Below are 23,410 nucleotides of genomic sequence, written 5' to 3'. Positions count from 1 at the left end.
GTACAAAATCACTGCCTTAAGAATATGTTTGGCCTTATTTTCTGAATAGCTATGTTTTAAATTGCTCACCACAGCCTTTAACACCACGTGGCTGGCCACCATGTTGATTCAGTGATAAAATGGATGAAGCTACAGCCTCTCCGCCATCTTGGCTAAGGACAGTCACATGGCTGGGAACCAGTTTGATTGCGGAAGACTCAAGCCTCCCTACTGAAGGCTGCCAACCTCATTCAGTTGCCTTGCTCAGCACCAAGAGCAACCTCTGTCCTTTAAGCTGGCTTTTGCTGTTCAGTCTTAATGATAAAATGTGACAAAATCAGCAAGATTGCCAGTCCATCAATGAATTGTATGTATGATTAAAAATTTAGCTTTGATATTCGTTCAGAAATAGATTTAAAGTTATACTAATAACTGATGTAGTTTATGGTCAGCTATATCAGTAAATCAGTTGCCTGATAGTTAATGAAACAATTCCAAGAGAATGATGCCTCATTCCCTAGGTGGGGCAGATGGTGTTTGGTTGTTCAAATCTTTGTATGTTGATACAAAATTAGGGTATTGTGCCTATGTAATTCTCAAAATGCTGTGTGCAATTCCATTCCTTTTAAAAAGCTACTATAGCAAACTGTTTAGGATAATTAAAGCTTATGGTTTTGTTAGGTACTAATTCAGTTAATCACAAGTATTTTCTAAAATAATAAGCCAATATATAACTAAAAACAAACAATTCAGATACACTAAATTTAGACAGATGTGGTCCTCTAGCATTTATCTGCAGATTATAGATGATAACATTCTGCTTTATGTTTGTAAGATGTAAATTAAAACAGATAACTAAAGACAGACAAAGATTGAGCACAGAGATGCTCATCCTCAACTTTAGCTGAGATTTGCTGAATATGGTTTTAAATAAATTCAAACTAATTATGACAGAAAAATGCTAATCCTAGCAGTAACTCCCAAGATCTCTGAAAAGATTTGGCATGACAGATGTCTCCAACTCTGGATTGTGGTTTCTAACCACTGGGCAAAACTTCCCCAGTGCTTCACCTGCAGCTAGGCCCAGCATGTATTGTGGACAAACTGGACACCTCCAGAGAGTCATTGTCTCATTTTGCTGAATATAAGATAAGGTCAATATCTTCTGTGTTCTCCTTCCACAGAAATAGCTTCTCATCTTCTGTGTCTCTGTGCCTGATGGCCAAACTGTCTCTGCCCATGGTGCCATGTTACCACAGGAGACAACTGGGACAACTGTCTAGGTACCAGGATATGGTTAGTCATCTCTGTCATTTTGATTGGTACCTAAAATTGTCTAGGTTACGGTTTACCCTTCTCAGGTCTCTGATTACATCGATGGCTAAGCTAATGGTAGATTGACAGCTAGAGGACAATTAGATCCACTGTTTTAGAATAGTCAATTCATTAGCTAGTCAAAACTACTAGGTACTAGGTCTCTTCTATTATTTAAAAAGACAAGCAGGCTTGCCTTGCTCACAGGCTTCATGTTAAATGGCAAACAGTTTTTAGTGTAACTCAACTGCCTGTGTTTATTAGTGAATAACTAGATAGAACAAAGGTGTAGTTTATATAAAGTCTGAGGATCTGAAATTTTGAGTTAGGCAAGTAAAGCATTTGAGGGTTTGAGAAAGAGTTTAAAGGTTGACACATGCAAGACAAGAATGTTAATAAAAAAAGTATTTCAAATTGAAATACAAATGTTTGAGAGTCTGAAAAAGTGTTTAATATTTGAGAGTCTAAGAAAGTGTTGAAGGTACATAAGTACAAGTTAATAGATTTAAAATGAGATTAGTAAGCTGGAAGAGTACTGGTTGCTTATTAATCAGTCCCAAGATCAAGATTCCATTTTCCTTTGGTTGTATTCTCAATACAGACTTAAGGGTGCTTCTCATCACGCTAAAAATGAGTCTGTCCAATCTGTATATCAAGTCTTCTGGACTGAAAAAAGAATGTTCATGCTTTTACTGGGTTTCAAAGACATAAGCCTACTCTAGCTGTCTTATAGACACAATTTTAATTTCTGTCCCTAGTATACATTTGTCTCATCAGATAATTACCTGGGTAACAGACGCCATCAGAACTGCTGAGATCTGGACCTGCTGGAAGCTGATGTAAACCAGTCCTGCAAATATGGCTACTCCCTGCCTCATCAACTGGATGAGATTAACAGATGCTTTTGATAAGTGCCTTTGATAATAGCCTTTCTAGGCTCTGATAACAATGCCCCAGGATCAGCCTGAAGAAGCTACCGAAGTGACTACAGCACCCATTTTCCCCACTTTATACGCTGAAATACTTAGTCAAGGGCAACTCTCTGGCACAGGGGACAAATGGCTATAAGAAAACAAACTCTTAGTTCTGCTTAAACTAGTCATGCTTTGTGTTTTCCCTTATATCAAGCAAAGATTGGGTTCTATCCAGCTAATATAGTCATGAGGGCACAGTACCTTCTGTAAAACATGGGGGGGGGGTGGTGAGAGACCACTGGGGACACTTATTAAAAACCCACCTCCAATTGGGCCACTTCTCATTCTCATGATTTTACTCACCTTCAGCCCCTGCATACTCAACAGGTTACTTAATGATAGAGCCAATTAAAAAAAAAACAAAAACAAAAACAAAACAAAACAAAAAAACATGAGCTCAGACCTCACTATTTCAGGATTGAAATAGTTACAAGAAAGAGGGGGGAATGTAAGATTCCAGGTGGCCTGAACTCAGAAGCAATTTAAGAATTTTAGGACAAAGTTAATATTTCTCCCCTAGCTTCCATCTTCACCCTGTTCTCAGAATTTACTGCCACCCTACTTGGAATTTACTACCTCAGACCCCCATTCACCTCCATCTCCACCCTACCCTTGGAATTTAATGCCCCCATCTCACCCGACTTGAAATTTACTACCACAGATTGTTAGCCTATCATTTGGTAACTAAACATTGTGCTAAGTTCTGCTTCTGTAAAGGGTATTTAAACCCTCCTCTTTTACAGAACGAGGTCTTCCATCTCCTCGGAGCTTGGTGGACTCTGGTGTGTTGGTTTAATAACATTCCTTTGCTTTTCCATCGACTCTGGACTCTGACTATCAATGGGCTTCCAGGAACAGACTCTGACAATCCGAGTCTAACAGAACCAGATTAGTCACACTTTTCCCGCCAAATGGGGTTTTATGGTTGCTTTCTAGAGACAGGAGAGAGTGCTTCCTCTTTTAACACAGGTAAGCTGGCTTCTCAGGAGAGGAACAGACTCAAGACCTCTACCCAGCAAAGCCCCACAAAGGGGGATTTAGAAATATATATGAACAACAGCAAGAAAGGGTATATAATTGAATGTACTCTCATAGGTCTATGTATGTTGATACAAAATTATGGTTATAATAGGTTACAATGGTATAGATCCTTTGTATATTGATACAGAATTATGTTTATAGCTTAGTTACAGCATATTATGTATCAACTTTTTTATGGTATTGTACCTATGTAATTCTTAAAAATGAAATGTGATGCTCTAGTCTTTTTGAAAGCTATTATCATCAACTGTTTAGGATAATTAAGAAATGCAAACTAATAGTCAATCAAATTTGTGGTCTTATTAGGCACTAGTTTTTTAAGTTAATCAGTCAATATATAGCTGGCAATTAGTAATTCAGATATACTAGCAATAGATAGATGGTCTTCAAAAACCTCAGAGATCTATAGAATATGGCATTTAAAGATGTTTTATTAATTTGAGAATTTTTTGACAAGAGACATGACAGTTCCTAACAGCACCCCAGGAAGATGATGAGCATCAAAAATTTCTCCTTTAAGAGATGACCTCACTGTGGCAAGGTAGCCACTGGGGGAAATTGTCCTTGTTTCTGCTGCAGACAGAATGATGGACAAAACTAGGTACAGGAAAGCTGGCTGCCAAGCTTTGCAAGGACAAGGTAGGCAAGTCCTTCATAATACCTGCTTCATAGGAAAGGTTGGCAGATATTCTGAGTCAGAAGGCTAAAGATGATGCTCCAGTCTTTGGTGACTTTCTAGGCAGCCCGAAGTGTTGGTCATTTATATAGTTTTGGAAGCTGTTTGTTCTGTACTTCCTATTTATTCAGATAACATTTATCCTTCTTAGGTCTCTGATGGGGTTGAATAATAAATACTTAAAGTCTTACAATTAAACTTAGTTGTCTATGATTTTCTTTCTTTCTCACTCCCCAACCCCCTTTCTGAGGCAGGCTGTCCCAGACTCACTTTGTAGACCATACTGCCCTCGAATTCACAGCAATCTGTTTGCCTCTGCCTCCAAGAGTGCTGGGATTACAGGTATGTACCACCGCACCTGGCTCGAGTTTAGGACTTAAGATGTTTTAGGTCTAAAGATGGTTTTAATTGCTAATGCAAGTTTTGATACAAAATGATTTAGGTACAGAACTTTGGACTCACCAAGATAGGCTAGAGTGTAAGAATGCTTTTTTCCAAGGTTGCCAAGTAATGGACAAGAAATTATGAATGCAGTTTTTTTTTTACCAAGTAGTACATAGTTTATTGATATTAGAGAAAATGTCTTTTATTTAGACAAAAAGGGGGAAATGATGCAGGATATTTGATCCCATTATGAACCCTAAGATTGTGAATTGTAAAAATCTGCCCTTTGTTTGGTGTGGTTGAGCTGTAGCAAACACCTTTAATCCAAGAGCTTTCTGTGCACAGGACTTAATAAAGCTAACCCTGGCAGAGCAAGGAACCAGCTCATTAGGATTAAAGATTACACAAGCTTTGAGTTGAGCAGTATTTAAGACAGTGTGTAGAAGAGAAAGGAGCTTTTAGCTCTTGAGATGTTGAGCTCTTTGGCTTTTGGAGCTTTTTGAGCTGTGAGCTACCAAACCTTTGGCCTTGTGTTTTTTGGCCTCTTTCTGCTGGGCTATCAACTGAATGAGTGAGCCTTTTGGGCCTTTCCCATTGGAACATGAGCTAAGTAGGAAGGTCACCTGAGTGCTTTCTTTGCTGCTCTGAGCTGGTAGGTTTTCACTCTATCGAGTTCCTGAGTCTTTATTGGTAAAATAGAATGATTGGGATTTTCTTTTAAAACAATAGCATAGGTTACAGATTCAAGGCCTTCTTCTATTACAGGCTTAGAGCTCTCTCAAAATTAGTTTAAAGGATAGGGGGAGTCATTTAGGGTACACACTTGACGGAACAAAACTCGTTAAATAAGATGGATTGAGAAAAATGAACTTTTCCTACATTATAGTGTAGATGATGATACATATAGTAAAAAGAGTTAGATATTAGTATTTGCTATTCATAAAAAGACCAGTTAAGATATTTTCTGTCTGCCTGGAGTACTTTCTTTCTTACTTACTTTCTTTTTTTAAGATTTATTTATTATATATACTGTGCACATTAGATCACATTATACAGATGGTTGTGAACCACCATGTGGTTGCTGGGAGTTGAACTCAGGATCTCTGGAAGAGCAGTCAGTGCTCTTAACTGCTGAGCCATCTCTCCAACCCCCTGGAGTACTTTCTAACAGCACTAAATGTGTTTGCTTTGGAGAAGACATTCTTTAGATTCTTTAAATTGGAGTTATAAGGCTAATAATAAGAAAAAAATCTGTTACATTTGTATTTTATAATTGTAACTGGCCTTGTAACCCTGGACATGTAATGAAACATCAAACACACACATATACATACTGTACCACTTGGGTAATCATTAGTCTGTTTTTGTTCTGTGGAACTTGAGCAAATAAAGAAGCACCTGATTGCTAGAAGTCAGAGCCAAAGAAATGGCCTGACTCCCATTCTCTCCTTGAGGGTTCCTTGCCTACTCTGTGCATGCCATGTCAGCAAAGACTTTCTGTGCCAGGGAAGTCATCCCCCAAGTCCCCGGCATCCATAACCTTGAAGGGCCCCCCTAAAAAGGGACCCATAGAGGTAAGTCTAATTGAGGTAAAAATAGAACTTCATCAAAGGGCTTTGCAAGCCCCCTGGGTAAGAAATAAACCCAGGTAGTGAAAGGTGAAAAGATAAGAACTATAAATAAGTCATGAGCCATAAAGTCTCTAAAGAAAAAAGACTCTATAGAAATAATACAGCATACTTTAAAGAAAAGGGGAACCAAAGTCAGCACTTTGCTATAAACTGCTTTCTTAGAATCTGCACAGTGATGCTCCTTGGTTCTTCAGGACTTTGGATTTAGAAACCTGAGACAGACTAGGAAGAATATTCTGTTGTTTTAATAAAAAATCCTTGATCATTTGATTTTACCAATGAAGACTCAGGAGTCAGATGTTATGATGAAAAACCTGCTGGCTCAGAGGGTAGAGAAAGCACCCAGCTGACCTTCCTACTCAGCTCACATCCCAGTGGAGAAGGTCCAAAAGGCTCATTAGTTCAGCTGGCAGCCCAGGAGGAAAAGGCCAAAAAAGCCCAAGGACAAAGGTTTACTAGCTCAAAGCTTAAGAAAGCCAAAGGCCATGGAGCTGAGGAGTTTAAGAGCTCAAGTTAAAATCCCAAGAGGGGGAATGACAAGAGTAAAGACCCAAATGCTCCCACTTCTACAGGCAGTCTTAAATGCCCATCAATTCAAAGTCCCTCCTACTGTTTAATCCCTGTCAGCTGGTTTCTTGTTCTACCCCTTGACCTTTATTAAATCATTTAACTTTATTTAATCCTGTGTACAGATAGCTCTTGGATTAAAGGTGTGGATAAGGCCAACTGAACTACACCTTAATCACCTGTTTACAATACAGAGAAAGTTTTTGGATTAAAGGTGTAGTAGGGATCAACGACAAGAAACAGGGATTTACAGCTCAATTTCAGGGATCACAATGGGATCAAAGATAGGTTTTTAGAGTTCCCAATCTTAGGGATCACATTGAGATAAAAAAAAAAATCCTAAAACAATATTCAATTTTGGTGTCTGAAGAATGGACCTAAGAAAATGCCTGTTGGGGTTTTAAGGGTCCAAAACTTGCTGAAGGAAAACCCCAGACTCAAATAGTATGCAAATGAAGAGAATTTATGCTGCAGAAACAGCCTGCATGCAGGCATCAACCATCCATACAAATAGCAGCAACCATGAGGAGGAATTTGCAGGCTCTTTTAAAGACTTCTAGGGGAAATCCTATCTGGCTATGTACTTCTAACTGACATTGGCTATTGCCCATGGAGGCTGTGTGAGACCAGCTGGGATTGCAAGTGCCTGTAGAGGTTGGCCAGTGCCCGTGGAGGTTATGTGACTCCAGCCATGGCCCTTTCAGCAATGTCTGATCCTCTTATTTCCCCCTTGAGTATTGTTCCATCCCAGATCCTTGAGTGGAGTTTAGGGGTTGGTACTGGGATTTCAATATCATAAGTTGGCCAGTAGAGATCCACTCAGGCTCACTCTGACCCTTCAGTGCTTTCTCTTTTTGGAGCATTTTTAGGCAAGTATTAGATACTGGCAAGACTAAAGAGAAAGATACCTTGCCCTGCCCTTCAGCAAGGTGAGATGATGTGTTGGACCAAAGTAACTCCATTTTGCTTAAAACTTTCATTTCTGTATTTGGGTGACCTACTCTTGAACTCTGGATCTAGAAAAACCCAGAAAGATACACTTGGCACAGAGATGTAGACTAATCAATCAGCTACAAAATAAGAAAGTACTAAAAGTTCTGCAGAGACCAAATCAACAGGGCCTGAGCACCTGACCAACCTCTCCCCAGAGTTTCCAGGGAGAGCCACAAACACACAGCTAGCAACTGTTCCTAGGAGCTTGCACCCAGGGCCAACCAATCAGAGATACAGATCATATTGACCAAAACAAACAAAAAAATTCCCTCCTGCTGTCAGGCCCTGGCCCCTTGCTTGGCCATGGTCACCCAGCCAATCAGCTTAAAGGTCACCCTGTTAGCCAATCAAGTTTGTAATAATCACTGTTGCTGAGGTCTGCTTCTGTAAAGGGTATTAAAAACCCACTGCTTTTGCTTCTCTGAGTCTTCTTCTTGAAGGCAGGAAGACCCCATTACGATGGATCAATAAAAGCCTCTTGCGTTTCCATCGATCTTGGACTCCATCTCTCACTGGGGCTTCCAGAAAAAGACTCTTCTGACACGAGTGAGTCTTACAGTTCAGATGCTCCCCCAGATCTCTCAAGAGTTATTCTGTAGACATTAATTATTCATGGGTTGATACTGGACTTGTACCAGATGAATATTAGTTCAAGGAGGACTTGCTTACCCTGTCTTGGCAGAGTTTGGCTGTCGACTCTGCCTGCATCCAAGTTTGCCCTATTTTTAGGCAGAATTCTGTCTGTGGTAGAAATAAGGACATTTTCCCCAGTGGCTTGTTTGCCACATTTGGAGCCATTTCCATAAGAAGATTCTTTGATGCTCATTACTTTTTGAGATAGGCTGGGTGTTGCCAGGAGTTAACCTGTCTCATTGTCAACGAATCTTTAAAGTAATAAAAAAAAAAAAAAACACATTATAATGCCATATTCTGCATGTCTCTGGGGTTTTTGAAGACTTTGTCTTTCTAGAGTCATATCTATCTGCAGCACCTAAGATGTATATTCTTGTGGTAAAAGTAGACTGGCAATTGACATGACCATGGCTTAATCTATTTTTTTTTAAAGATTTATTTATTATGTGTACAGTATGCATCAGATCACATCATAGATGGTTGTGAGCCACCATGTGGTTGCTGGGAATTGAACTCAGGACCTTTGGAAGTGCAGTCAGTGCTCTTAACCGCTGAGCCATCTCTCCAGCCCGGCTTAATCTATTAACACTTAATTTGTATAACTTATTTCTCTTAAACAGATTGATAGCACTTTCAAAGCATTGGAAGTTAACCTTGTATTATAATTGAGTGATATGGGTACAATAACTCATATTAGAGTAGAAATACATACATACATACATACATATATAGTGTATGCATGAAGAATAATACTACATTTCAATTCTATACCACTGTATCTAGAATTTATTTTGCATCTATATACAAAATTCTATACCAGTGATTTAAAAATATCTTGTGAGTTACAATTGAGGCATTAAGTTGAGGAGTAGATTCACTAATCTACTTTTTGTTCTATCTTCCCTATACATTTCTATATTCCCTCTTCTTTATTTTCAACCACTTTCTCCAAACAGAATGTCAATGTTCAGTATGCTGCAAGGAATGCATCCTGTCAGGTCTGATCCAGTGACAGTGTCTGGCTCTTTTGTTCTTAAAGCATCTAATTTCTCACAAGAATTATACAGTCCTAAAATTATAAGTGTATAAGAGGATTGCATGATTTATGGAACAATTAAGGCTGGATTTCTGCTCTTTGTATGAGCAGGAAAAGAAGACAACTGTAAATCTTCATTTATGTCATATGAAGAATGGCATCTAATAGTAATTCATAGGGGTTCTTTAGTCAACAAGAATCATTGTCTGTGCCTAGACATTCACGTTTCAGCTAGTCTCAGACCTAGTCCCATATTGTGGGATTAGCAATATTATTTACCTGCTTGTTCTGCAGTTTAAATTCTTCATAGCCTAATTGTAGGCCCCTCCTTCATTCCCTCCCGATCCCCCCTCTTTCCCTCATCTCCACTCCCTCCCTCCCATAGTCCTCAGACAGGGGAGCCCTCTTCCCCTAACATCTGACCTCAGCCTATCAAGTCTCATCTGTATTATCTGTAACCTCTTCCTCTGTAGCCTGGCATGGCCATCTTGCCAGGGGGAAGTGATCTAAATTTGGCGGCCAGAGTGCATTCCTGAAGTAGTCATCCCTCCTCTCCAGACATGGGAATCACAAGTAGACTGTGCTACTACATCCAAGCAATGGGTCTAGGTGCATACCATGCATGGTCTTTGGTTGATGTTTCTGACTCTGTTTTGTAGTGTAGTTATCCTGTATTGTGTGGCTAATGTACAATTATGCATCAATGTTCATAAGAGAATTTTGTCTTAAATTCTTTTCCTTTGTTGAATTGTTCTGTGGTTTAGGTATCAAGGTGACTGTGGCCTCATACAATGAGTTTGGTAATGCTCCTTCTGTTTCTATTTTTTGGAATAGTTTGAAGAGAATTGGTGTTAACTCCTTTCTGAAGGTTTGGTAGAATTCTGCGCTGAATCCATCTGGACCTGGGCTTTTTTTTTGTTGGGAGGCTTTTGATGACTGCCTCTATTTCCTCAGTTGTGATAGGACTATTCAATTAGTTTATCTGATCTTGATTCAATTTCGGTAGTTGGTAGCTATCAAGAAAATTGTCCATTTCATTTAGGTTTTTAAATTTTGTGGCATATAGGCTTTTGAAATAAGATCTGATAATTCTCTGGATTTCCTCAGTGTCTGTCATTATCTCTCCCTTTTCATTTTTGATTTTGTTGATCTGAATACTCTCCCTCTGCCTTTTAGTTAGTTTGGCTAAAGGTTTGTCAATCTTGCTGATTTTCTCAAAGAACCAGCTCTTGGTTTCATTGATTCTTTGAATTTTTGTTTGTTTGTTTGTTTGTTTCCAATTTATTGATTTCCGCCCTGAGTTTGATGATTTCCAGCCATCTATTCCTCTTGGGTGTGTCTGCTTCCTTTTGTTCTAGAACTTTCAGGTGTGCTGTTAAGTTGCTGGTATGGGATCTCTCCAGTTTCTTTATAAAGGCACTTAGTGCTATAAGCTTTCCTCTTAGCACTGCTTTCATTGTGTCCCATAGGTTTGGGTATGTTGTGCCTTCTGTTTCATTGAAGTCTAGGGAGTTTTTAATTTCTCTTTTTATTTTGTCCCTTACCCAGATGTCATTGAGTAGGGAGTTGTTCAGTTTCCATGAATTTGTAGGCTGTCGGTTGTTTCTTTGGTTGTTGAGTTCCATCTTTAATCCATGGTGGTCTGGTAAGGTGCAAGGGATTATTTTGATTTTCTTGTATCTGTTGAGGTTTGCTTTGTGACCAAGTATGTGGTCAGTTTCGGAGAAGGTTCCGCGAGGTGCTGAAAAGAAGCTGTAATCTTTTGTGTTTGGGTGAAATGTTCTATAGATATCAGTTATGTCCATTTGTTTCATGATGTCTATTAGTTTCCTTGTTTCTCCATTTAGTTTCTGTCTTGATGATCTGTCTATTGGTAAGAGTGGGGTGTTGAAGTCTCCCACTATTAATGTGTGGGGTTCAATGTGTGGCTTAAGTTTTAGTAACATTTCTTTTACAAATGTAGGTGCTTCTGCATTTGGGGCATAGATTTTCAGAATTGAGAAATCATATTGGTGTTTTTTTTCCTTTGATGAGGATGTAGTGACCTTCCTCATCTCATTTGCTTAGGTTTGGTTGAAAGTCTGTTTTGTCAGGTACTAGAATGGCTACTCCAGCTTGTTTCTTAGGTCTATTTGCTTGGAATACAGTTTCCAACCCTTTACTCTGAGGTAATGTTTATCTTTATTGCTGAGGTGTGTTTCTTGTATGCAGCAGAATGATGGATCCATTTTTGCATCCATTCTGTCAGCCTGTGTCTTTTTACTGGGGAGTTGAAGCCATTGATGTTAAGAGATATTAATGACCAGTGTTTGTTAGCTCCTTTTGTTTTGATGTTGGTGGTGGTAGAGTTTGTGTGTTTCTGTGTTTTGGATTTGTGGATGTGGAGTTATTTATTTCCTGTGTTTTCCTGAGTGTAGTTAGCCTTCTTGCATTGGAGTTTTCCTTCTAGTACCTTCTGTAGGGATGGATTTGTGGTTAGGTACTGATTAAACTTGGTTTTGTCATGGAATATCTTGTTTTCTCCATCGATTGGTGATTGAAAATTTTACTGGATATAGTAGTCTGGGTTGGCATTTGTAGTCTCTTAATGTTTTCATGACTTCCATCTAGGCCCTTCTAGCTTTCATAGTCTCTGTTGAGAAGTCAGGTGAATTCTGATGGGTTTGCCTTTATATGTGACTTGACCTTTTTCTCTTGCAGCTTTTAATATTCTTTCTTTGTTCTGTACATTTAATGTTTTGATTATTATGTGGCTGGAGGATTTTCTTTTCTGGTCAAATCTATGTGGAGTTCTGTAGGCTTCTTGTATACTAATGGGCTTTTCTTTCTTTAGGTTGGGGAAATTTTCTTCTATGATTTTGTTGAAAATATTTTCTGGGCCTTGGAGCCTGAAGTCTTCTTCTATTCCTATTATTCTTAGATTTGGTCTTTTTATAGTGTCCCAGATTTCTTGGGTGTTTTGTGTCAGGAACTTTTTAGTTTTAACATTTTGGGTTTTTTTTTATTATTTAATTAATTTATTCAGATTATAACTCAATTGTTATCCCATCACTTGTATCCTCCCATTCCTCCCTCCCTCCTGCTTTCATCCTATTCCCCTCCCCATGGTCTAAGACTGAGAGGGACCTCCTCTCCCACTATTCTTTCTTTGAGTGCCATCAGGCCTCCCCACGAGGCCTTAAGGTCAACAATTAATACATGGGACCTCATGAGGCTGAGAAGCTTCTGTAAGGCAGGAGACACTGTCAACAGAACAAAATGACAGCGTACAGATCGGGAAAAAATGTTCACCAACCCTATGTCTGACAAAGTTTTAATATCCAAAATATATAAAGAACTCAAGAAATTAAACACCACCAAACCAAATAACCTAATTAAGAAATGAGGCTCAGAACTAAACAGAATTCTCAACAGAGGAATATTGAATGGCTGAGAAACACTTAAGGGTTTAACATTTTCTTTGACTGATGTATCGATAACTTCGATCATATCTTCCACACTTGAGATTCTCTCTTCATTTCTTGTATTTGATTGGCATATCTTGTGTCCACAGTTCCTGTTCTCTTCCCTATGTTTTCCAACTCTAAGATTGCCTCAGCTTGTGCTTTCTTTGTTGTTTCTAATTCCCTCTTTAGGTCTTGAATAATCTTATTCATTTCTTTCTCCCGTTTGATTGGATTTTCCTGTAATTCTTTATGGGATTTATTCAATTCCTTCATCTCTTTGGATGTATTTTCCTATCATTCTTTATAGGATTTATTCAATTCCTTCATCTGATTGAGTGTATTTTCCTGTGTTTCTTAGTTATTTATTTTCCTCTTTCAAAGCTTCTATCATTTTCATCACCTCAGATTTAAAGTCTTCTTTTTGTCTTTCATGGATGTTCATATCTCCAGAGCTTGCTGTATTAGGATCACTGGTTTCCTGTGTTGTTATAAGGCTTTCAGTTTTGTTGCTAGTCTTCTTGTGCTGTCTTCTAGTCATCAGGTTGTCTCTGGTGTTAGCAGGCATAAGGGTTCCTCCAATGAGGTTACTATCTGTGTTCCAGGTTGGCCAGGCAGATTGGGAGCAAGTAAAGAGAACTCTAAGCCAAAGGTTGTTTGCTAGGGCTCCCCAGAGGCCTTCTTAGGATGTTGGACAGGGAGTATTAGAGCCTGTACCCAGCTCAGCTCAGCTGGGTTCCCTGACTCTATTCCAGTTGGGTCGGGCAGGGGAGGACTGAGCTGATATATTTCTAAGCCCAAAGTTGCTCAGAAACCCTATAGTCCTTTTTGAGATGGAGGGCTCTGTCTATCTGCTGTGTTACAGATGGTTCTCTGTGCCCCATTTGGGTAAGGCCAAGGGAGAGACAGTAGAGCTCCAAGCTTCTCAGGAAACAGCAGCAAATGTGGGCTGTGGCCTGCAAAAATCTCTAGTCTGTGACCTAGGTGGATCTGGCCAACAGACTGTAGGTGGGCCGGGTGAGATCAGGGCCAGCTGCTGCTAGTAGGATTGCCGTTCATGAGTAATGTGGCCCAAGCTGATCTCTTCTCAGTGGGCTTGCCTTGTGTCTTAGCTGTATCTGAGTCGTATGCTTCAGGCGGGTGTGTGTATACAGACCAAGGCCTGACCAAGGCCTGAAGTTGCTCATAGGATGGCAGCTAATGAGGACTGTGGCCAGAGCCTGGATTTAGCTCTGCCAGGCACAAGGTTTGTTTCCAGCTAGTAGGCAGTTGGAGGTGTTGTAAGAGATTGGATCTCCAAGCTGCTCATATGTTCCACAGGCCCTCTTGGGATGGCAGGGGTATATTTATCTGCTCTGTGACCCAGCAAGTCTAGCTCAGGGCTGAAAGGAACTTGAGTGCCCCGCACTCTTTTCTCGGGAGGCAGCTAATGTGGATTTTGTCCTGTGCCTGGACTAAGCTCTGCCTGTTCGCTCCCTATCCCAGATCCAGCAAGCAGCAGACGGGGGCTGGGAGGAGGGAGTGAGAGCCAGGAGCTGCAAGTATATCTCACAGTTTTTCTGTCTGGGGTCCCGCAAGTGGTAGCCCGCAGTGAGGGCCCGAAGCTGCAGGGGTTTCCCACCATCCCTCCCAAGATGGTGGCTAATGTGGGCTGTTCCCAGGAATTTTTCCAAGGGTTACCTGGGTGGCCAGGGATCGGACCTATCCGTGCCCCACACAATTTGGATCCCTCTCACCTGAGAATCAGAAGCACTGGTGTTTTGTAGTTCTCAGTTTGGTCTTTAGGTCGCTTTACAGTCCTGTATTTCCTGATAATCAGATGCAGTGTGTGATCGGTGCCGCCATCTTGGAAATCCTTTTTATTTAATTTTTTATAACTATTGCTGAGCTTAAGTCCTTGTTTGACATACTGAAGGTGAACTCTGATCCATGCTGTCCCAGATCATTGACCAAAAAGGCAAAACAAGCTCTGCAGTTGGTATAAAAAGAGATTTCAAACCAACAACTGCAATCAATTGACTACACACAGCCTTAGAATTTCATTATTATATCCATTCCTCATACTCCCACTGGATGCCTCTGGAAAAATGGGCCACTTGAATGGATTCATCTACTTGTGACAACTGGAAAAAAATTGTTGCTTCATATCCCTCTGTAGTTGCCTCCTTGATCCTCACAGGTAATCTACACCAGGGGGAATCCCCTAGCCCCAACCCGATCTCAGCCCCACTCAGGAAGGCCCCCAGTAAAGAAGAAGAATTTTGTTGCTAAATTTGAGGAGACTTTAAATGACAGGTATTGTTTTTAATAGAAGACTTATACCCATTATTTGATTAGAAGAGGGTTGAAAAGAAAGGTTTAAGTAACTCAGACGTATGAGATGTTTCTAAAACGTTCTTTGGGAAGTAAGAATATAAAAGATATTATTCATAGGGCAACCTCAGATTCTTTTAATGAAAGATTGGGCAAAGAGTCAACATTGTAAACAAAGTAAAGGTGAAAAAAGATTAGGAATTCAGCAGTGTTCCAGGGTAGACCAAAGGCTAAGATAAAGGGAGCATTGCTTTTTCTTTCAGTAAATTTACTCCATATTGATTGAGGAATGTAGTCAGAGCAACTTGAAATGTGAACTTATTAGGAGATATAGTGTGCAATTGATTCTTGGCATGCCACCGGATGATTTTCAGGGCATCCTATAAAACAATGCAATTATAAACCTGTGTGTCTTGTGGCTCTTTGGTAAAATACCTGGCTGCCAGAATTAAAATAAAAAAAACAAAAACAAAACAAAACAAACCAACAACCAGTCAAAACTTCTCCCGTTCTCTAATTAGAAAGATGGAAGTCAGGAAGGGTATCTGATCGTTCTGCATCCCAGGATGAGCATAGGTAAAATCTGATGTCCTCTACTGAGCCAAACAGAACAACTGTCTCAATTATTCCTGATGCTGCATCAGGGGAGAAGTGGTGGCTCGATTTCTTGTTCTTCTAGTTCCCAGTAGAGTTAGATATCCACAGGAGAAAAGGCTGTTTGGTATGTGAGCATCCTAGCTGTTCTCACAGAAAAGCTCATAAGGAAAAAGACAGTAAGTTTGTCCAAAAGGCAGTGCCCATGACCTTGATACTATACATATCATCGTTCAGCAGTGTGGTCATAGACAGTGTGGCAGAAAGTGCCTCTTCTCCAAAGAGCTTTCATTTTATTTTGCAGGAAATGCAGGACAAATGTATTCAGGTTTGTTCTGATGAGTAGAAAAACCTCAGTCAGGACAGGAATCAGAACCCATGCTCAGTTCCCCCTGGGGACAATGGAAAGCACGAAGTAGTCAAGGAGAAAATGCTACTTTGTATTTAAAAAATACTTTTCAGAGACAGTTATAATATTCAGTTACTTGAGAAGCTAAGGAAAGAGAATTATTTCAGCTTATGAAATGAAGCTACCCTGGAAAGTATAGCAAGACCTGTCTCTGAGGAAAATTGTGTGTGTGTATGTGTGTGTGTGTGTGTGTGTGTGTGTGTGTGTGTAAGTGTGTATAAAACATATTATCAGTCTCTGTCCTTCCAGTGTACATTAAAAATAAGCTCAGTTCTTGTGATTTAGAGAAGGCAGAGGATCAAGAGTTCAAGGCTAGCACCAGCTACACAGTGAGTTTAAGACCCGACTGAGCTGCATGAGACCCTGGTTTCAAAACCAATTGCTGGGTGTGGTGACACACACCTTTAATCCCAGCACTTGGGAGACAGAGGCAGGTGGATCCCTATGAGTTCTAAGCCAGGCTGGTCTACAAAGTGAGTCTAGGACAGCTAAGGCTACACAGAGAAACTATGTCTCGAAAAACCAACCAACAACCAACCAACTGAGCAACCAAACAAAAACAAAACAAACAAACAAAAAACAAACCAGACAACCAAACAACCCCCAAAAAGGGACTCTGTGGCCTAGTTACACCACCACCATAATGGATTGCTTATTGTCTAATTACGCCAGTCCGAAATGGGCGGGAGAGCTGTACTGTTTTGGTGCCATAGCTCATATGTTACCTCCCTTAAAACTTCACAAACATCCCATGGGGGCTATAATTTTCATAGCATTAATGCTCAATTTATTCTAAACCACAAAACTACAGTTTTAGAATAGCTAGAATTTGAATCTGTGGGGTCCATCTAGTTTGAATTCCCAGTTTTGTTATTACTCACCAGATTTCAGCAGGTCATTTAGCGCATTCCTTCACTGTAACATATGACCAATGTTTCCACACTCTTCCTCTTCTGCCTCACTCTCTCCTTCTCTCCCTTCTTCTCCCAGTGCAACACATTTTTTTTTTTTTTGACTAAAGTCCTTGGAAGTTTCATTTAATAAGACTTGAGGACAGCCTTGTCTTGGCCTTTCCTTGAACTTTGAGTCTCCAGCTCAGTTTTCTCTCTCATTGTAGGGAGAAGCGCCCCTTGATCGACTTGACAGCTTGACAATGTTCCAACTGATAGCCACCCCTTCAAATGCCCTTGCAGATGAGCCCGTGTCCATCCGAGCAATAGGCCTGCCTCCATCACAGATGGTGACCATCAAAGCAACACTGAAGGATGAGAAAGAGAATCTGTTCCAATCCAAAGCCTTTTACAAGGCCAACGAGGCTGGCGAAGTTGACCTGGAGCAGGCATCATCCCTGGGCGGTGACTATGTAGGGGTTCATCCAATGGGCCTCTTTTGGTCTCTGAAGCCCAAGAGGGCTTTCCAGAGGCTGATCAAGAAAGATGTGATCAACAGCCCCTTTTGCATCACTCTGGACCTATATGACTCTGTTATCATCCAAGATACAGTTACAACTCCACCCAAGGCCAGTCAGATAGTACAGCGTTGGTTTGCTGGCCCTGGGGTTCAGCGGGAGCAGATCCGAGAAGGTCGGGTGCGTGGAGCCCTTTTTCTCCCTCCAGGTGAGAATAATCTCTGTTGATACAGAACATAGCTTCTTAAATTGTTTTCTACTTGGGGCTTCTTTTCACTGTAGGAATTTTTGCATGATTCTGGTTATATAATTGTATGAAATAGATGTAGAGATCAGATAGTTATTGATAATAAAGCACAGAGAAATGATTTTATAGTAGTTCTTTGGTATACACATGATTTTACCATTTATTAAAGAAGATAGCAAATTTGCAAACTGATGAGATGAATGGACTTGCTGATTTTTCCAAAAGGAATTAAACTTTGGCTGAATATTTGAGATTGAAGGTATGGATAGATCCCCTTCAGGATTGTTTGGAATTCTGGTTTCATAATTCCTAATGCTAGGAAATTTGCTTCACATTACTATGCAGCACCAAATTTCAGTATGTTTAGGGCCACTAAAAAAAACTTTTTGAAAACTCTAGCCTCATTCTGAATCGAAGTTCACTTAATGAGTTTTTATGAAACTCAAGTCAGTAAGGCAAAAAGCAATTTTTAAAATCAGACATTCTAACACAATGTGAAGATTCGATACCTGCTAATGAATGGCTGCAGGAACACTTTCTGTAACTAAACCACTATGTGTCCATATGAACAAAGAATTTCGTGCTCAGTAAAAACACATACAACAGATGAACTTGAACCTGAGCCCGGGTGTTTGAGGTAGTAACAACTTCTTCTTCTTCTCCTCCTCCTCCCCCTCCTCCTCCTCCTCCTTCTCTACTTTTTCCTTAATTTTTTTTGTTAAATATTTTTACATATACATTTATATTATTACACATATATACAATAAACTATGTACAGCAAGAACCAACCACAAAATGATCAGGAATTATATATATATATATATATATATATATGTTACATTCATAGGCTATTGTCAGTGTTGAAGAAAACATCTTTCCTAACTTGGTGAGTCTAAAATTCTGAATGTAAACCAATATCTATCATATCATATCTCGTCATTATCAACTTAAAACATCTATCTAGACCTAAAAGCATCTTAACCCCTAAACAACTAAGCTGAATTGTAGAACTAAACTATTTGGTCTTCAACTCCATCAGAGACTTGAGAAGGAATAACATTAATTACCTGAGTATACAGGGAGTGCAGGTTAGCAGCTTCCCAAATGAGAAGATGACAGAGACAGTTTGATGCCTGAACAGTCACCCAAAAGTCTGTACAATGTTGGAGCATCATCTTCAGCCTTCTGACCCAATATATCCGACAGACATATTTGTGAGGCAAGAACTATTGAGGACTTGCTTACCCTGTCTTGGCAGAGTTTGGCCGTCGACTCTGCCTGCATCCAAGTTTGCCCTTTTTAGGCAGAATTCTGTCTGTGGTAGAAATAAGGACATTTTCCCCAGTGGCTTCTTTGCCACATTTGAAGCCATTTCCATGAGGAGGTTCTTTGATGCTCATTATCTTCTTTGAGGTAGGCTGGGTGTTGCCAGGAGTTAACCTGTCTCATCGTCAATGAATCTTCGAAATAATAAAAACATCTTTAAATGCCTTATTCTCTATGTCTCTGAGGTTTTTGAAGACTTTATTTTTCTATAGACTCATATTTATCTGTAACAACTAGGATGTCTATTCTTGTGATAAAAAATGCAACTTCTTGTGATTAATGCCATACTGGCACATGTGAAGGCAAGAGCGCCTGTTATGCATTCAGAAACCAGGATAAGGTAAAGACCAGTGGGAACCAGCAAAAACACATTGAGACCACTACTCATTTTATTTTGAGCTAAAATTTGGCCACTTCATGTTCAAATGATGGCTTATTGTCAAAATTGTCCCACATTCACTTATATGAGCCAATATGGATTTGTGACTCACAATTTATAAAGCTGTGATATGGGTAACAAACCAGATTAAATAAATGTGTGCTCTCATGTGGACATGAACATATCTGTGTACATACATGCATGTGTAAGTATGTACGAGTGTACCCCACTGTGTGCCTATATGCAGTTCATTGTTCTGCCTTTGCTTTGACTGTTCTACTTAGCTCTCTTTTGATCCCATTTTTTTGTTTTTGTTTTTTCTCCCAGGGAAGGGTCCTTTCCCAGGAATTATTGATTTGTTTGGGAGCTATGGGGGTCTATTTGAATTCCGTGCCAGTCTTCTGGCTTCCCATGGCTTTGCAGTGATGGCATTAGCATATTTTGCCTATGAAGACCTGCCTGACACACTGTTGGTGGAGGACTTGGATTATTTTGAGGAAGCAGCCAATTTCCTACTAGCTCACCCCAAGGTAATTAAAACACCTTTCAGCATTTCCTCCTGCAAAAAATCATAGGAAAGAAAATCAAATATGTCTGGTCTATTCTATGCAGCCTTAGGCAGAGCACAGCCTACATTTTAAGAGTGATACAGTTATTGAGTTGGTTATTAGCTACTGTTTACTGGCACACAGAAGACAATAAATATATCATGCACACTGTGAGGCTATTCACTGAGCAAAGCCAAGACATGCTACACTTGAAGCTCCTCCTATCTGCTATCTATGCATAAGTGGCTTGTTAATGCTCTATCAGCCACTGAACTTGATATGTTTTCATATATCAGTGATGATCTCTACACGATATAATGCTAGTGTAGGTTACATCAAAGGATTAAGACCAATGCAGACATTCAGAGATTGAATTGAAACGCAGCAGTACAGCATAATTACCAGCAAAACTGAGATGGTCCAATAATCTGACTCCCTGAATTAGCTTGTCAGTTATTTGCAGAGCTTGGTATATGTGAATGAAGTAACTAATCACTGCCAGAAGCCAGGCTAGTCAGATAAATCTGAAAAGGAAGTGTCCCTTTACAACCCATGGTTAAGTATCACTTTAGTAATGAAAATGGGTCCATGGACAAGTGGCCTCAGAAACACCTGGGAGCTGCTAGAAAGGCAAAATCCCATTCTCTAATTAATAATCAGCATTTTCATGTTAACATGGAAATGAGTATTCCCTTATTTACATGCATTGGTGTTTTGCCTGAATGTATGTCTGTGTGAGGCCGTTCCCTGGAACTGAAGTTACAGACAACAATGTGAGTGCTAGGAATCGAACTGGGGTCCTCTGGAAGAACAGCCAGTGCTCTTAACCACTGAGCCATCTCTCCATCCCCTAATTATATCTTAGACACATTAAAATTTGTGACTGAAGAGTACAGTTCATAACCTAGCTTTTCCTATGAAGTAAATATCAGTTGAATTGTGATAGTTTTCTTGGAGAGGTCCCAAAGTATTGGTATTTGTACTAATGACTAAAACGAAACACATAAATAGTAGATACGATATGGTCAGAGTTGAGATGCTACTAAATTTAATTATATTAATTTATCATTTTGTAGACCAACAATGTTCACTCAAATATTAGGTACTCATGTCCAAGCTAGCAAAGGTAAAATAACGATGGTTCACACCCTGCATTCACTTACTCACTACTGAGCACCTTGTTCACTAGCAATATTTGATATATGCCGTCCCATCTAGCATTCACAGTAGCTTCATGACATAAATACCAAGGTTGAGCGTTCTTCACCCCAAAATCTAAATTCTAACATTTAAAAAGTTTGAGCATCAACACAATGCTCAAAAAAGTTATTTTGGACTACTGTGTGGGTTTCAGATTTCCAGGTGAGGCTTCTCTGCCAACAGAGTCGAGTCTGAAAACTCCAGACCTGAAACACTCTGTCTCCAAGGTTTGCAGATGTGGGCTATCCGTCCGTAACAGCATTGCTTCAGTTGTTCTTGTGAGAAAGCTTACTTACATGAATGGTGTCAAGACTAGGAAGGCAGAAAGTGACACAGGCTGGCAATGACTTTCTTCCAGCTATGAAATAATGTTTGACTCCCTAGCTCTATCATTCTGTTCACTCTAGCCACAGACAGCCTGGATCCATCTCAAGGAGAGGAGGGTTTGTCTATTGCCACTGCCTGGCCAGAATACTCTGTCTGTCCTCATTCATGGGTCAATTGATTCCTTCTGCATATTCCGTCCTCCAGCTTGAAAGAAAGCCTTCATTTGGGACTCTCAGCCTTGCTCTGTTGGGATGGATGTTTATATATGTAGATAGCTATTTACAGAGAACAAGCCTTTTATCTGTCTACTTCTCACATTTTCAGGGTTATCCCTTAGATGAATAGGGACAATAATATATGCGTAAACCTTTGTGGCTGTACACTAATAATACTTATATGGGAATTTTAGTCACAGAATATTTTCAAAAATCTAGCAAACACACTATGGTCCCCCTTCCCCCACCCCTCTCTTTCTTAAAGCAAGGCTTCCCAATAGCCTGATACTGACTGTGTAGGCTAGGCTGACAGGCCACTGAGCCCCTGGAGATAGACATGCTTGGACTTACAACCACCTGCCTGCTTTTAAACATAGGCCCTGGGGCTTGCACTTGGGTCCTCATGCTTGCACAGCAAGCACTCTACTACTGAGCTATCTTCCCCACCCCAATTAGTGAAGTCAATAATATGATTCTTTAGAAGGCCTACCTGTCTCTGCTCTTCTGTTGTTCAATGTTCCTGGATTCTAATTGCATTTGTAGAACTCTACTTGAAGACTGTTGCTTGTTGTTGTTGTTTAAGACTGGGTCTCCCTATGTAGCCTAGGCTGGACTGGAACTCAAAATCTCTTTCCTCAGTCTCCCTGGTGTTGTGGGTATAGGACTGTGCAATTACCCCTATCTTTTCGTAAGTTTAATTTTAGTTGTTCTAAGATGCATGATACAGAACACCTGAGTGCTAGAGCTTGAATGTTTTGACTGCCTGACTTTCCTTTGGGAGAGGTTCTTTCCAGAGGACAGCATGGAAACTAGTTTCCCTTTGCTTTGTGTTTAAGATCCAGCAGCCAGGAATTGGTGTGATTTCCTTGAGCAAAGGTGCAGATATCGGGCTGGCCATGGCCTGTTATCTGAAGCAAGTGGTTGCCACTGTCTGCATAAATGGGTTCAGCATCGTTTTTGATATTCCACTAAGATACCGAGATCTGGTGGTGACACCCATCCAACTGGCTCTGGAGCGCACCGAAGTCCATGTCTCAGGTGCTGTGCGCCTCCGTCACTATACGGATGATTCCTCGAATAAGCTGAACCCACAGAACATACTTCCCATCGAAAAGGCTCAAGGGAAGATCCTCTTCATTGTAGGAGAGAATGACGAATGCCTGGATAGCAAGGCAAACGCACAGAGGGCCTTGGACCAACTCAGGAGGCATGGGAGAAGCAACGGAAGGATGCTGGCATATCCCGGGGCGGGTCACATCATAGAGCCGCCCTTTTCTCCTCATTGCTTTGCATCCTGGCACTCCGTCTTGGGTAAACCCTTGCTTTGGGGAGGAGATCCCATTGCTCACGCGGCAGCCCAGGAACACTCCTGGAGAGAGATCCTGAAGTTCTTCAGGCAACACCTCCTTCACTCTGGAAGCAAACTCTAAGCAAATGTTGTGACTATGGTAGGGTAGAGGGCAGGAAGTGGGTTAGAGAAGAGGTTGGAATTAGTGTGAGGATAAAAGCATTAGTTAGGGATTGGAGGGCAAGGGAGGGGGTGGGAGACAGTATTCTCCTGGCTTTCTTACCTTCACATTCATGCTAATTTACTTGGAAGGAAATGAGACAAATTAGAAGACCAGGACACACGTTCATCTGATGTATTTCTGACAGATTTGTGTGTAGTTTGAAACTTTGTAAATCAAATTTTAGTTTATATATGGGAATACACTAGTATTCAGAAATTGTGATCTTCTTGTAAACTGATAAACACTACACACACACACACAC

The 23,410-nt window shown here is 40.3% G+C and overlaps 1 protein-coding gene across 1 annotated transcript; it reads left to right on the top strand.

Annotated features, from left to right (window-relative positions):
* Nucleotides 1–2,826: 2,826 nt before the first annotated feature.
* Baat (bile acid-CoA:amino acid N-acyltransferase) lies at nt 2,827–23,410 on the top strand. The gene is made up of 4 exons (XM_051161966.1): nt 2,827–3,236; nt 17,105–17,603; nt 19,675–19,877; nt 22,474–23,410. Exons 2-4 carry the CDS (start codon nt 17,141–17,143, stop codon nt 23,065–23,067), a joined length of 1,260 nt encoding a protein of 419 aa, XP_051017923.1. The 5' UTR covers nt 2,827–3,236; nt 17,105–17,140; the 3' UTR covers nt 23,068–23,410.

This window comes from Acomys russatus, chromosome 2 (assembly GCF_903995435.1).
Source record: "Acomys russatus chromosome 2, mAcoRus1.1, whole genome shotgun sequence".
Lineage (NCBI taxonomy): Eukaryota > Metazoa > Chordata > Mammalia > Rodentia > Muridae > Acomys > Acomys russatus.
The sequence above is the reverse complement of the archived record's forward strand: the minus strand, read 5'-3'. Positions and strand labels throughout refer to the sequence as shown.

Coding starts and splice junctions, on each gene's coding strand:
- Baat (XM_051161966.1), top strand. CDS start 17,141: ATGTTCCAACTGATAGCCACCCCTTCAAATGCCCTTGCAGATGAGCCC. Junction 17,604..19,674: donor AGCCCTTTTTCTCCCTCCAG/GTGAGAATAATC, acceptor TTTTTCTCCCAG/GGAAGGGTCCTTTCCCAGGA. Junction 19,878..22,473: donor TCCTACTAGCTCACCCCAAG/GTAATTAAAACA, acceptor TTTGTGTTTAAG/ATCCAGCAGCCAGGAATTGG.